Below are 15263 nucleotides of genomic sequence, written 5' to 3' on the forward strand. Positions count from 1 at the left end.
TGTTGCCAATGTAGGTAAGTGACAGTTCCTTCGAGCTGGAGATGGGGTTTTATACACACCTATCAACACATACCTAGGCAACGCCCTCGAAAGAGAAAAAACCTGCATGACCCATCCCGAAAGTTCGAGACAAGGTCACACACACACACAATCGTGCAAACGCCCTCCATTCTCGTTTCATCTCGAACCTCGCATTGTCAAATCACAGAACTTCTTTGATCCGTTTGCTCTACCCCCAAAACACCAATCAACCAGTTTTGCCATCATATCGGAGCCTGGGTAGGTACACTTTGATACCCTTTCTTCATCAAAAATAGTTACTTCTTATATTCCCACGCTATGTGCAACGCTCAAGCCCATAAACCAACTGCTCCACGATTCCTCATTAACACCTCCCGGAGGCCTTCATAACCGCTAGAGCATCCAGAAAAGCCTCCTATTCCTCCTCCTTCAACCCCACCAACTTATCCTCCAACCCCTGTATCTCATACTGAGCTGCAATCTACTCTAGCTGAAGTCTGCCGACACTGATGGGCTGATACTTGTCCTCTCCCAAGGCGTCTTCCACCCGCTGCATCACCGCCAGAACCTTTTCTTCTTCCAGTCGGCGACCAATAACCTGCACGCCCACGGGCAGGCCATCCATCTTCTCGGCGTCGTAGTACTTGTAGGCCCCACGAGCAACACCATTGAGCTTTCTGATGTTGAAGTCTTCTGGGAGGCCGTCAAGTTCGGCTTGGACCTTGGTTACGGGAAGGACGCCGGCTGAGTAATCGAGCTGGATATAATGTTAGCCAGAGACATGGATAGGACAGCGTTCAAGTAGACTTGCCAAGTTGAACAAAAATGTATACCCACAGCTGCTGAAAGCATCCTTCATCGCATTCAGGGGCAGCGCAGGCGTTGCATTCGGAACCGAAACAATGACATCCAAACCCTGCTGATTCCACCACTCAAACCACTTGGCTCTGTACTCCTCTCTCCGAGCAACCAGCTTCCAGTTCTCAAAAGCCGACTGTGCTCTCCAATTCTCAACCAACCCAGCCCAAACATGATCTCTCCTGACATACTTCACCCAAAGGTAATAGAACCATCTAAACGGGTTCCACCAACTCGCCAGTGATTTGATCTGAGCAGCTCCAGTATCCAGCCACTCCCCAGGTCGCCTAAAAGAGTCAAACATCTGCCCGCCATCCGCATTCAACACCAGTGAGGCAATCTTCAACCCCTCATACAGATCCGGCGGCGCGTGCTCCCCCTCCAACTCAACAATCTCGTGCCCCTGCGCCTTCAACGCATTCACAACCGTCTCCAACGCCCTCCGACAGGCAGGACTCGGATCAACAACCCCATCCGTCCACATCACCCCAACCTTCAACTTCTCCTTCTGCTCAAACCCCTTCTCCATCTCCCCCCTCCACGCAAGAGGGTGAACAGTCCCATCATACCTCCACGGCCCAAATTCAATCACCTCCCTAGTAAAATACCTCAAATCCCCCAACGTCCTCGCCATAGGACTGTACACACTCGGCACCCCCTCCTGCCCAGGCATACTAGTCTTGATTCCCGCCTTAGGCCACCTCCCCGTCGAGCACCTCAACGCATAACAACCCGCCCAATGCGCCGGCAACCTCACGCTCCCCGCCACATCGCTCCCAACCCCAATCCTACTCCCCCCCATAGCCAACAGCGCGCTCTCACCCCCCGTACTCCCCCCGGGACTATACCCTTTTTTAAACGGATTCTCCGCCCTCCCCCAAACATCATTCCCGCTCTCAAAACTCAACAACGTAATCGGACAATTCGTCTTGACATGCGGCACAGCCCCCATATCCTTCAGCATCCTCACCATCGCCCCATCTTTGCCGTCGTCGTTCCCCACAAACGAGCTGTACCCCACAGTCGTGTCATATCCCCCAACAATGATCGTATCCTTCAGCGACACCGGGATACCCGCCAACGACCCCTCTAGGTTCGGCAGCGGGTTCCCTCCCTTGTCTACTTCTGTTTTGGTGCGTGCAGCGTTGATCCACTGCTCCGCTGAAGAAAACATAATCTCCGTTAGGCAGTTGGTCTGAGAGTGCGCCCTTAGCGCAAGCTTTCCATACGCGCGGAGGATGCTCAGCGGATGGGTGGTGCCGTTTTGGACATTGGCGACCAGTGAATCGATCGGCGCGGAAAATATCTCCTTTTCGTCTGGGGTGACGGGTGATTTGTACTCTGCTGGGAGGGCGTCGATCCGTTGTTGGCGTTGGGCTTGCTTGAACTTGCTAATGGGGAGGTTGTTAATTCGAATTGTCAGAGGGTAGAGGTGGGAAGAAGGGAAAGAAGCTTACCAGTCCCGTTTGTGCTGAAAGTACTCGCTTAGAAACATGTTGGCGGTGGTGGTGTTGGAACCTTGATGAAGTTATACTCTGATGATGCTATACGTGTGGTGATAAGCCTGATGGATAAGCTGTGACGAACGATAGATGGTCCAATCGACTACAATGCTCCAAGACAAAAGAAGAACCTGAAAAGTAAAGCAAACTCAAAACAAAGAGTGGTGAAAAGAGAAATTTATGTTCAAGAAGACTGCAGGAGAGACATGGGGAAGAGCAGGTGACCTGGGAAGTAGCTGCCGTGTAAGTGATAAGATAACCGCTCGGCTGACGGATACCATTGGTGCGGAGTAAGGAGCGGCTTCCCCCTCACTCCCCCGCTGCCTGACCCCAACAAAGGACGGAAGTTGCTGGGTTGCTTGACCCGTAGGAAACCGCCCATCGTTAACCTTTAGAACAAACAATTCAGGTACAGTATAGCTTGATACATTATATCGGACCAGCCGACCTAAATGTGCCCCTTCCAATCAGCAAGCCAGATCAAACTCGCATACGTACAACTCTAGCAGTTACATAAACATGTACCCGTTGTCGACAACGTGTGAGGAAACGAAAAGGACCTAACACCACCAAATGCAGACCAGCATGGCTGGGTCCATTAACTCCGAATAGATGGGGAGCCCAAAACCATTCCATAACAAAACTTGACCATCAATATCGCTTGCTTTTCTTAACCCGCAGTCCCAACGCCTACCCCAATCATAACAAACAAACTACGCGGTTCGCCGGCGACGTTCCGGGACCACCTAAGCCCTCGATCCTTCGCTGCCAGCACCGTTATTTGACTCTGTCGATGAGCCCACCAGTGTAGGCGCAATACGCCTTCGCTTATTCTGGTTGCCCAACGAGTCATCTGTCTCCGCTTCATTGGTATCCCGCTTGGTGCCTGTCGGCGGCGGGACAAACGAGCTTCGGGGTGTTTCTGGGGGAGTGGTGATGGGAACTCCCGTCACCTTGCCAGAGTTCACCGCTGTCAGGCTGGGAACCTGACCAGCTATTAGCGGCGGGTTGTTCAACACCCCAGTCTGAGCACCAGACGTCTGAGTAATCACTGAAGACGCCGAGTTGGACCTTGCTGGTGACCCCGGCCTTGGGTTGACAAAAGATGCGGCTGGTGGTGGAGATGGGGCTGTAAACGAGCTGGCAGAGTCGCGATGGCGATGCTGAGAGCCGTTTGGAAAAGGGGAAGGAGGTGCCAGCACCGAAGTGGGGGTTGGTACAGGCGTATTTTGGTTCGAGACAGCAGTGCCTTGGGGCTTTGGAGGCCCGAGTTCGCCCGTGTACACAGTACCAAGTTCACCCGGCAGGAACGACAATGTAGAGCAGAATCCATCCGAAGACGAGATCAGCAGCGTCAAACCATCACTTGACCTGGAAAAAATGTTAGTCTGAAACCATCTTGTTGACGCTTCCGGATGAACCTACCAAGTCAAATCAGTAAATGTGGCGCAATGAAGGTTGCTCACGATACAGATCGGGGTGTGTTGTTGAGTATCGTACAACAGCACCGAATCCTGGGTAGCCACCGCATATATCATTCGATACGGCAATGCAAAGGCAGGCTTGGGTCCTGGTGTTTGCACGCCTGTCTCCAAACTCAGCACCCTGGAGTTGGACGTGACTGTTTCAACCAATGACGGCGGCGGAGGCGGCTCCATCTGTGAGGGTGCTGGGGAAGGTTTCGTGACAGCCTCGGGCAACGGCGGGATGGCATCTTCAGAAGAAGATGTGTCGATAGTAATATGCTTGGTAACAGGAGGTGACTGCCTCAGCGTATACACGACTGGTGAACATCTGACTGCGACAGATGGCTTTTTGTGCCCTGGTAGATGTGCAATGGGAGGTTTGTTGATGCCTCCTCTGGTGTAAATGTACACGGTATTTGTCACCTCGAACGTGGGTTTCTGGCCCTCAACTTGGTGCTGGGTCTGATATTGCCCAGCAGGGGTGAGAAGAAGACTTCCGTCGGGAGTAAAAGTAAGTCGCCTGAAGAAGGAAGTCAGAGTCTCGTTTGCGTAGAGACTCGCGTTCTTCATCCCTAAGCTTGCGCCATGCATGTGCGGCTTTGGCGAAGCCTCTATCGGCATCACTGCCGGCAACGGCATCGACGGCGCTGGTGAGACCGAGCGTCTCGAAGAGAACGATGACCTCCGGCTGTGACTAACAACACTTGGGGGGTTCATCGGGAGAGCCATTGAGGTGGGGGTCCCTGGAGCGGATGGAACAGGAGAGCCAATCGCCACTCCTGGCACATTGTCAAGAACTGACCGATACCCCAATTCAGGAGGGGCGGGACTGTGGGAAGAGATCCGCCGCGCCGGAAGATCAGCTTTGACGTGGCTTGCAATTTTTGATGGCTCTTTATCGTTGCAGCCTAGAGTATACTGCCCGTCCTTGGTCTTCAGCGAGTAAATATGCACGGCACGATCCGAGGATTGCGTGGCGATATACTCGTTCAACGGGTCCCATGCAACACCCTGGACATAGTGACTATGTTCGGCAATTTGTCGAACCAGCGTGCCTAGGAAAACATTAGCAAGGCGTGCACTTGAAAGCTCCTGAAGCACTACGCACCTGTTGCAGCGTTGTAGATTCGGGCAACGTTATCCATACTTCCGATAATGAAGTAGGATGCATCCGGCGCCCAAGCCAAATCGAAAATCTCCGTCCCAGAAGACCTGCACATGTGTTTTCTCCGCCAAAACTCTTTGGCTTCGGGGTCCGCCTCCTCCCCAAAGCCAGCGGATCGGGAGTCGGAAGGGACCCATAGGATCACATTACCGTCGTCACCAGCAGATGCGAGGATGTCGCCTGAAGAACCGAATAGGTTAGCATAGAAGAAACAACATCGAACAGAATACTGGAGGAGGGAGATTCCGGCTTACCTTTCGGAGCCCACCGTACCACATTCACGGCTTGTGTATGTGTTGAAAGAGTGGCTAGATATTCCACCTTGCGGTCTTCGCCATCATCTTCGATCTTCCAGAGCTACCCATGTGCAAAGTCAGCACTTAGACCCTTGAAGAGCAAGCAGGTATGGGATAACCTACTCGGACCTTGTTGTCTCCAGCACCAGTAGCCAGTCGTCCACCACCATTGGGCTGGAAATGTGCAGAGTATATAGGATATGGGTTGACATCAACATGCCAGTTGATGATGAGCGGTTGGGCCTTCATTTTTGTGGTCGACAGAGCTCTGCAGTTATGCTGTAGCTGGATTGGATGGATGGGCGTTTGCTGGCGTCCAATCCGCAGCTGTGACTTTCTGCTGGTGTGCACGACTTCTCGGTAGAGCTGGAAAGATGATGGTAGAGGACGGGCAGGCGTGGATCGTGGATCGTGTGGATCGTGGTCTGGGACGAAGGGAGAGATAAACCAATTCGAAATTTGCAGGAGAGGTGGAAGGGGAATCGTGAGATCGCCGGCTGGTCCAAGATGAATGTTGGTGGATTGGCGGAAGCGAAGGCACGGTCGGTGTCTGCGGCCAGAAGCTCGTGCGACTCAAGGCGACATGGATTTCTGATGCAGCTTCCAGTCCTGCACATTTGTCACTGACAAGACGGCTGCACTTTAGACAAACGCTAGTCAAAGCAGTTCAAACGGCCATTTTTGTGGATAATAAAGCGCGGGCTTGCTTTCCTACTTGTCAATTGGAATTGGAAAAAAGGGAAATCCGGCCGCCGACTTACAAGATGTCTGGGAAACAGGAAAAGCTGCCAACGCCTTGTCTTGAGAGCTGCTGACGCCTTTTCCATAGAAGCCAAGCACCACGCTTCCACTGAAAGTCGCGTTTTGGCGTCACGGGCTTGCCAATCAAGAGAACGGAGTTACGGGACTGCATTAGCCGCATTGTCCACCATCGCCAAGCCAATTATTCTAAAGACACCTGGGCGTTGATGAATCAATGATTAGACGATAAGCCTGGCGATTAGATATGGCGGGGTCATGAGCTTGATCTACTCCGCTTCTGCTAAACTTGTGAAGTGAGATATCCCCAGGAGCCTTTCAGGGGCTAGTCACTCACTCCAATCAAACATGCCGGCTTGTGTCGGTCTTTAGCACTTGCTCCCAGTCATAGCGCGGGAAGGGTATGTCTGATCAGGTATTACTTAGACTCTTCAAGCTCATAATTTCGAGAAGATCAATTCGATGACTCAGTAGCTTCTTACTCACATGTTATTCCTCGCCACCCGCATGCCAGGAAGTCATCCTACTGCGTATACAGCCTCCCCACGAAGGTCAATATACGTGACGAGAAAATGGCGGCAATAAGCTTCATGCAAGATATGCGTACAGTTACTGTGCAACACACCATAGATACCTACCAGGACGATGGATGGCGATGTCTTGGTCCGCTCTTCTGCGCTGCGAATTAAGGCTCATGTACCCGGGGGGCGCGGTGGAGAGGTGATTACGTGCAGGTCCCATTCTTGAGCCGGACCAAGATATGGGAATGCAAACTTCAGACTCGGCAGTTGGTAAGTTGCTACTGCTTGGGCCATGAACTGGCGGAGGGAGCATATATCGCGCCATTCTCATTGCTACTGGAAGAGCTGCAGAAGAACGGGATGAAGTGATGTTGAAAATAAGCAGCTGCCAAGAACAGAAGTCCACCCGTTCAAGCGCCAAGACGGGTGTCACTCATAAGGCGGGGAGGTCCATCTCGTTAGGCATCTCACTTCATCAATGAGACACCTGCCTTCAGTTCTCAGTCATCCGCAACAATGATGATTAAGATAGCAGCTCAAAGACTTGATCAGTCTTCAGATAGTGTGGCAATCAATCCTAACGTCTGCCTCATGATATATGCTTCGAGTCTGCCTTGAGCAATACACCTACCGCCCTCGCATATTGCGTATCCCTCGCATTATGAAGATGCAGTTCGATACCACGGTGGACGATCCCTTCTGGGAAATCCCGGTAGACCCTTTTGCTGTAACTTGAAGCTCCACGGTGCGGGTGCTTGATATTCTCAACGAGTCACACCGCCTCTCGGCAAAATCCACTAAACAAGATCTGATAAGAGTTCTCTACAGGCTGGACAGGAGCTAGATCAGTCGAAAGAGCATGCAATCACGATTAACCTCCAACTTTTCGCCAGTGTGCTATAGTCACACGGGAATACGGCAAACTGCACTATTATTCAAATCCCGTCCCCAATGTGGCTGACCCCGCAGCTCCAGGGCTTTTGAAGGCCCCTGTGGCTGCCCTGTTGTTCTATCGCGGCTGCATACCACCTTCTCAACTCTGCCTAGAAACTTGCATGCAGGGCGCCGTTCGCGATCCCAGACCCTCACCAACCCCCCAGCATTGGTAAATCGACGATGCATCTGGCTGTATGTACCTTCACCGCATGACTCAACGGTTCCGTGCAACCACACACTCCATAACCCGAGAAGCTTGTGCTAGACGTATCTTGCTACGAATACAACGGAAGGGTGGCATCGGCTACCCTACCTTCGCAATGACTAGAGTAGGAGTGGACTGAAGTTGATGAACACGGTAATTTGTAAGTTGGGACTCATCTGATACTGTTGGTCTCACTACCGTTATCCGTATATCTCAATAACTCCCGCCCCTGTTCTCAATCGCTCCTTCCCTCCTTCCTGAGGTGCCCTGTTCCCCGTCACGTTGTGTTATCAGTTCTTAATTCCGCTTTTGGTTCTCCGCCGCCAACTGGGGCTTTGTAAAAATTTCACCAACACTCTCCTCCTCCAACAACTGCGGTAAGATTGTGGCGGAACGCGGAATCCACTCCATCAACTACGAACCATAAACAAAACACCCGGGACGGACGTCTTACAAGTACCTCCTGATTATCGATTTGGCTACAATATCTTCAACTCACTGGTTGGCCGACCAGCACTGCAGTCTACCATGGGATCTGGCGATTCTATGCTAGTCACGGTTGCCACGAGCCTCGCATTCATCGGTCTATGTTCTCTCCCAGCCGTTTCTAGCGTTCTGCTGCGGTCACGCAGACAAGATGGGGACCGGGACACGTACGAGGACGCCGATGGCAAGGCGACACCCGAGTCTGTGAAGGTTTTCTCAACAAAGTTGTCAAAGACATGCATCTTGATCTTCGCGAATTCGGGATTTGCGATTTCACTTGCGACTGCTCTGTTGTTCACACACTCCAGTGGGATCCAGCTTCAGCAATGGCTGAGCACAGTATCGTGGGTGAGTTATGGCGTGAAAAGGCCATAAAGCTGGTGTCTCAGTTCGGTAGTGTTAACGATACATGGCAGGGTGCGTTACTGTTCCAGTCGGTTGCTATCACTTGGAGCAGAAGCTCCGTGCAAGCCTACGATCTTGGAATCTACAGTTTTCTGTCCTCTCTCACCTTAGCTGGCGCCCTGATCATTCAGGGCACCAAGTCAGCCGAGTCTCTTCTCCAGGACAATAGAACCCTTTTTGCCCTTTGCGTAGTCGAGCTTGGTCTGGCTATATGCCTCTCGGTGGCCAGCGTCTCACTCCCAAGGAGACCGGACGTACTTTATCAGGGAGAACCAGTTGACCGGTTGTACAGTACCACAGCATTGGGCCGCTACACTTTCTCATGGCCGACAGCTCTTCTCACTCTCGCCTCGACTCAGAAGAACCTTGATATGACTGATCTCCCACGTCCCGATCATTACACCCGTGCCGCCTCTATATCCAAAGCATGGAAGAAACAGAACTCCAGTCGCCCGCTCTGGCTATCGATGCTCCTGGCTCACAAAACAGTCATCGCCGTTCAGTGGTTTCTTGCCCTTTGTACGTCGGTCCTGAATTTTGCGCCACAATGGGTCATCCTTCAGCTTCTTCGAACGCTAGAGGATCGACAGCCCGGTACTAGCAGTGGAATGGATGCCTGGGCTTGGGTGTTCTGGCTCGGAATCTCTATTGTCGTTGGGTCGTGGCTTGAATCATGGCTCTTCTGGATGTCCTTTGCAGACCTGGCAATCCCCGTTCGTGCTCAACTCGGCGCTCTTGTCTTTGAAAAGTCAGTCCGCAAGAAAGACATCAAAGGAGTTTCCAAGTCGAAGGAAACGCCAACTGAGCCTTCGGAAGGGACCGAACCAGACGGTACCAAGCCGACCAAGCTTGATGATGCGGATGAGCTTAAGCAGGGCAAGCAGAGCACTGTAAATCTGATTGGAGTTGATGCCAGGAGAGTTGGTGACTTTGCTGCCTTTCAGTACATGTTCCCAGGCAGCCTGTTCAAGCTTGTCGTATCAATCAGCTTCCTCATCAGTCTTCTGGGCTGGAGGGCGCTTTTCGCAGGTTTATCAGCAATGCTTGCCATCATGCCTGTCAATATCTATTTCAGCAAGAGGTATGCGGCCGCTCAGGACAGGCTGATGAAGACCAGAGACAAGAAGATGGAGGTGGTCACCGAGGCGCTCCAAGGAATCCGCCAAATCAAGTTCTCGGCCCTCGAACCTGACTGGGAGAACAAGATTGGAGCTGTACGAGAGCGAGAGCTTAGTGCCGTTTGGGATGTCTTTGTGACAGACACAATGTTGTTGGCATGCTGGATTACCAGCCCGATTCTCTTATCTGCTATTTCACTGGCAGTCTATGCTTACATCAACGGTTCGCTCACTCCGTCGGTTGCTTTTGTGAGTCTCGGTGTCTTCAAGGCCCTCGAGGTCACTTTATCCGTCATCCCAGAACTCACCACCGACCTTTTGGACGCATGGGTCTCGATCAAGCGTCTGGAAGAATATCTCAATTCTGCAGAGGTCTCCAAGATTTCCAAAGACGGCGAGGAAGTGAAGTTTGACAGGGCCTCTATCGCCTGGCCAGCAGATGACAGGACAGAGGAGGATGACCGGTTTGTTCTTCGCGATATCAGTGTCAATTTTCCGAGAGGAGAGCTCTCTGTCATATCCGGAAAAACTGGCACGGGAAAAAGCTTGATGCTGGCGGCAATCTTGGGCGAGGTGGATGTCTTGGGCGGTACTCTCTATGTTCCACGAGCTCCTCCGCTGGCAGTACGTCACGATAACAAGGCCAACAAGAGCAACTGGATCATTCCTGAGGCCATAGCCTACGTCGCCCAGATACCTTGGATCGAGAATGCCAGCATCAAGGACAACATTCTTTTCGGGTTGCCGTTCGATGAGGACCGCTACAAGAAGACGGTAGAGGTATGTGCTCTCAAGAAGGATCTCGAAATGCTTTCGGACGGCGAAAACACCGAAATCGGAGCCAACGGTATCAATCTCAGCGGTGGTCAGAAGTGGCGTATTACGCTCGCTCGCGCCATCTACTCCCGTGCTGGCATCCTCGTTCTGGACGACATCTTCAGTGCAGTTGACGCACACGTTGGCCGACACATCTTTGAAAAGTGTCTCAACGGGGAGCTGGCAACCGGTCGTACACGAATTCTGGTTACGCATCACGTTGCCCTATGCGAGCCGAAGACAAAATATCTGGTAGAGCTCGGAGATGGCGGAGTGTTGAATGCCGGTTTAGTATCAGAGCTCAGGCAGGGCGGTACGCTGCAAAGGATTAAGACTCACGAGCAGAGCTCCGAAGAGATTCAGGCCGACGAATCTGTGACAGCTGTCAATTCTGACGGGTCAACAGATGACTATGGCAACGAGGATGAAGGAAATACGTTGCAGAAGGTCATGTCCAAAAAGTCTGCCCGAAAGTTCGTCGAGGAAGAGAGTCGTGAGAAAGGAGCTGTCAAGACACGGGTTTACTCGGCTTACCTCAACGCCAGTGGCGGATGGATATATTGGACCGTTGCGGCTCTCGTCTTCTCGCTCACGCAGGGCTTTACCATCGGTAGGCAACAATGCTCGCAGCTCCATACAAGACACTAACAAGGCTATAGGGCAATCGTGGTGGCTCAAGATCTGGACCAGCACCTACGAAGAGAAAAACAGCGGCGCGCAGCATATTGCGAACAACTCGCTCGGGCACAGTTTCTTCTACGCCGAAGGCGTACGTCAAACATCACTGCACGCAGCTTCAGGACCCTCAATATCGGGACATTTCGAGAAAGATCTGAAGTTCTACCTGGGAATCTATGTGGGTATTGCTATCCTTGGTTGCATCATTAGCACGGCAAAGTTCTTCTACATCTTTCTGGGCTCCCTCAGAGCCAGCCGCAAGCTCTTCGCCGAGATGAACTTTACGATTCTCCGAACCCCCATCCGATGGCTCGACACCGTCCCTGTTGGTCGTATCTTGAACCGTTACACCAACGATTTCAGTGTTATTGACTCTCAGCTGGCAAACTCGTTTAGCTTCGGGTTCAACTCTGTGTTGAGTCTTTTCACCGTTATCCTTGCAGGCCTAGTGGTTTCTCCGTATATCATGATTCTTGCACTTGTGCTGCTCCTCATTTGCTTGCGCATCGCCATCACATATATGGATGCGGCAAGACCGGTCAAGCGACTGGAGAGCAACACAAAGTCTCCGGTTTTCGAGCAGTTCGGCTCTTCACTCACCGGTGTTACCACCATCCGTGGTTTCGACAAGGCGGAGGTGTACATTGAGCGCATGTACAAGAAGATTGACGACTATTCGACAGCCACCTGGCATCTCTGGCTTTTCAACCGGTGGATGGGCTTGCGCATGGCTCTCGTGGGCTCTGTCTTCTCGTCTTTTGTAGCGAGCTTGATCCTGCTTACTCCGGGGATTGACGCAGCTCTGGCTGGGTTTGCGCTTGCATTTGCGCTCGACTTTTCCAGCGCGATTATATGGACTATTCGTCTGTACTCCAACATCGAGCTCAATATGAACGCCGCTGAGCGAATTGTCGAGGTAAGTCTTTTGGTATTGCTTGGTTCAAGAGACGAGCTAACACCGGGGATGCAGTACACCGAATTGCCCACAGAGTCTCTTGATGGGATTAGCCCGCCTGCCGCTTGGCCCACTGGGGGCCGCATTGAGGTTGACAACTTGGTGGTTGGCTACGTTGCTGATATGCCGCCCGTTCTCAAAGGGCTCAGTTTCAGCATCAACAGTAACGAAAGAGTTGGCGTCGTCGGCCGCACCGGTGCTGGAAAGTCATCTCTGACCCTGGCCCTGTTCCGTTTCTTGGAGGCTCGGTCTGGCGCTATCCATATTGATGGCATTGAGATTTCGAAGATCAAGCTACACGACCTGCGATCTCGCCTCGCCATTATTCCTCAGGATCCCGTTCTCTTTTCAGGAACCATACGTAGCAACCTGGACCCCTTTGACCACCACACTGATGCCGAACTCCGCGACTGTCTTGAACGAGTCCACCTCATCACCGACTCTGAAAACTCGTCGGGAAGCGCCACCCCTATGCCTGGCTCCTCGGAAGCGACGGAGACCCCAAAGAACACCAATGTTTTCAAGAATCTAGACTCGCCTGTCTCAGAAGGCGGGCTGAATCTGTCTCAAGGTCAGCGCCAGCTACTGTGCTTGGCTCGCGCTATTGTGAGCCGGCCGCGTATCATGGTTCTCGACGAGGCCACCTCTGCAGTTGACATGCATACGGACGGGTTGATTCAGAGAAGCATTCGTGAAGAGTTCACTGATGCTACTTTACTTGTCATTGCTCACAGGTTGAGTACCATTGCGGATTTTGACCGGGTTTTGGTGCTCAGCGATGGCTGTGTTGCTGAGTATGGGAGCCCCAAGGAGCTTTGGGAGAAGGGCGAGGGGGGTATCTTTAGAGGCATGTGCGAGGAGAGCGGTGAGAAGGAGAAGTTGAAGGCGGTGATATTTGGAGAGGGGCAGTCAAGATGATAAAATAGGAGGAAGGTGTTCCGGATGTGTATTATTTCTGTTTCTCTAATTTGCTTGCTGGGTTATAGACATTAAAAGGGCAGATGGGGAAATAAAATGGCATCTATGAGTTTTTCCTTCATGATGGCGAAGTTTATATGGTGTTGCTTGATGTTCAGTGCCCTCCTGTGAAGCCGCAACGTACCCAACAGATCTGGTACTGTGAACCATTTAGCGTCAAACTGCCTCGACAGTACAAGAACCACTCCCGCCTTGGAAGTTTGAACTGATTTAAGGCCAAAAGCCAAAATCTTACTCTGATTACCACCTTATCCCAGCACACTTACGCTGCCTACAATCTCCTAGCAACGACCCTCAACCGAACATAATTCACCACGTACTCCACATCCCCCCTTTCGCGCGCTGGTTCCCTTCTACAAACAATTTCCAACAACCTGACCACCTCCCTCACTGCTTCCTCCCTTTCTTTCTCGTCCCTGATCAACCCAAACAACTTGCCCCCAATCAACCTAACCCACCCCTCCAGGCCCCCCCTCCCATCAATCTTGGTAGGCCTCCACTCCATCTCACTCCTTTCGACCTCAAACCCCCCAACCTTGACCTCCATCATGTCCCTGACCCACTCCTCATCAGGAAAAAACCACGGCTCCCTAATATTCTCGGGCGCTTGTTTCAGCGTCCTAGCAACCACCCCCATCATCGCGGCCCTCGCCTCAGCGATATTCCCCATCCCGCCCATCTCAAAGACAAACTTGCCCCCCTTCTTGAGAACGTAGCGGGCCCCCTCAAAGAACTTTCTGCCCCTGTTCGACACCGGGCCGTCGTCATCCAGAGAAGAACCACTGCTGCTGCCGAGCATCCAGTGGATGGCCGCGGAGGAAAAGACTTTGCTGAAGTGTTCTGGTTGGTGGGCCATGGCTGAGTGTTCGAGGAGGTCGGAGGTGTTTGCTACTGTTTTTCCCCCAAGTTAGAATTCAGCAATCACTTCTAGAGAGGGAAAAGTAGGTAAGTAAGTATACCAATAAAAAGACACTTCCTCTCCAACCCAACCTCCTTCCTCCTCACATTCTCCCTCGCGGCCCGGATCATGCTCGGTGATCGGTCTAATCCCAGAAGTTTGCCCTCTCCTTGGGCTAGGACACGGCCGATTTCAATGTCTAGGATTCCATCTGGTTGTACGCGTGTTCTCGTTAGCTAATAATCCCCATTCATCAACGCAAAACAGAAGCATGCAAAAATGTACCACCGCACCCCAAATCCAAAACCTTGTCATCCGCTTTTACGTCAAGCCACTCCAACACTTTTGTCGCGAGCTTGGGGACGAAGCCGAGACTCTTTTGGTATTCGTCTGCTTTCCATTCTCTGATGGAAGTCATGGTTGCGGGTAACGAGGTGGTTGAGATATGATAAGTTGGTATATACACCTCTCTCCCCAACAGCAACAACAACAACAACAACAACAACAACGACGACGACGACGACGAACGTCAAAGCGAAAGAAAGACGGAGGGGTAAAATGACTGGTCCTGACTCTGGTTCTGGTTGTGACTTTAATGGAACCCATGGATAGAAAACCAGACCAGATAAACCTAAAATAATGTGTCACAAAACACCCCTCCCTCTAACTCGGCCGATGTCGGCACAGCCTGTTGGTACCAGCCTTTAATCTTGCTGAGAGGAATAGGGGTAGTTGCTTAAATACGTCAAGTCTCTTGTACACAACTTGGGAACCTCTACTCCGAAAAAGAGGATAATGTTACCAACCAAGTATTCCTGCTGGCCCTGTCACCTAGTTGTCAAGAGTAGCCAACACTCAGATCATACACAATACATCTGGGGTATATCCTGACAGACCGCCAAAAACAGTGGTATCTCTATTCACAAAAGGCTGCCGCTAAAAATGACGTCTAACCTCTATATAACTTCTATAGGTTCCCCTCCTTCCCGGCCTTGTGCTCAGCTGTCGTGTCCTCCATCTCGGACAGGAACTTTTCAGCATCGAGAGCAGCCATGCAGCCAGTTCCTGTAAAATTATCATCAGTCAGCAAAACTTGTTTCCTGGCCAAAACAAAAGGGGGACAACAACATACCTGCACTGGTAATGGCCTGCCTGTACCTCTTATCCTGCACATCACCAGCAGCAAACACGCCCTCAACA

The 15263-nt window shown here is 51.8% G+C and overlaps 5 protein-coding genes across 5 annotated transcripts; 1 reads left to right on the forward strand and 4 right to left on the reverse strand.

The window, feature by feature from the left end:
* Positions 1 to 502: 502 nt before the first annotated feature.
* Positions 503 to 2374, reverse strand: PODANS_1_4030 (uncharacterized protein; the record flags this gene model as incomplete). The annotated part of the gene is made up of 3 exons (XM_001912571.1): positions 503 to 778; positions 833 to 2120; positions 2337 to 2374. 3 exons carry the CDS (start codon positions 2372 to 2374, stop codon positions 503 to 505), a joined length of 1602 nt encoding a protein of 533 aa, XP_001912606.1.
* Positions 2375 to 3127: 753 nt separating this feature from the next.
* PODANS_1_4040 (uncharacterized protein) lies at positions 3128 to 5557 on the reverse strand (the record flags this gene model as incomplete). Its single annotated transcript, XM_001912572.1, has 5 exons — positions 3128 to 3752; positions 3807 to 4902; positions 4956 to 5192; positions 5267 to 5369; positions 5432 to 5557. The coding sequence occupies 5 exons, from the start codon at positions 5555 to 5557 to the stop codon at positions 3128 to 3130; spliced, it is 2187 nt and encodes a 728-aa protein (XP_001912607.1).
* Positions 5558 to 8257: 2700 nt separating this feature from the next.
* Positions 8258 to 13105, forward strand: PODANS_1_4050 (uncharacterized protein; the record flags this gene model as incomplete). Its single annotated transcript, XM_001912573.1, has 3 exons — positions 8258 to 8563; positions 8632 to 11164; positions 11214 to 13105. The coding sequence occupies 3 exons, from the start codon at positions 8258 to 8260 to the stop codon at positions 13103 to 13105; spliced, it is 4731 nt and encodes a 1576-aa protein (XP_001912608.1).
* A 331-nt stretch (positions 13106 to 13436) lies between these two features.
* PODANS_1_4060 (uncharacterized protein) lies at positions 13437 to 14481 on the reverse strand (the record flags this gene model as incomplete). The annotated part of the gene is made up of 3 exons (XM_001912574.1): positions 13437 to 13856; positions 14171 to 14299; positions 14389 to 14481. The coding sequence occupies 3 exons, from the start codon at positions 14479 to 14481 to the stop codon at positions 13437 to 13439; spliced, it is 642 nt and encodes a 213-aa protein (XP_001912609.1).
* A 549-nt stretch (positions 14482 to 15030) lies between these two features.
* Positions 15031 to 15262, reverse strand: PODANS_1_4070 (uncharacterized protein; the record flags this gene model as incomplete). The annotated part of the gene is made up of 2 exons (XM_001912575.1): positions 15031 to 15128; positions 15196 to 15262. Coding segments are annotated over 2 exons (165 nt in total), but the record flags the coding sequence as incomplete, so codon positions are not given.
* Between the last annotated feature and the right edge of the window lies 1 nt (position 15263).

This window comes from Podospora anserina, chromosome 1, assembly GCF_000226545.1.
Source record: "Podospora anserina S mat+ genomic DNA chromosome 1, supercontig 1".
NCBI classification, from domain to species: Eukaryota; Fungi; Ascomycota; class Sordariomycetes; order Sordariales; family Podosporaceae; genus Podospora; species Podospora anserina.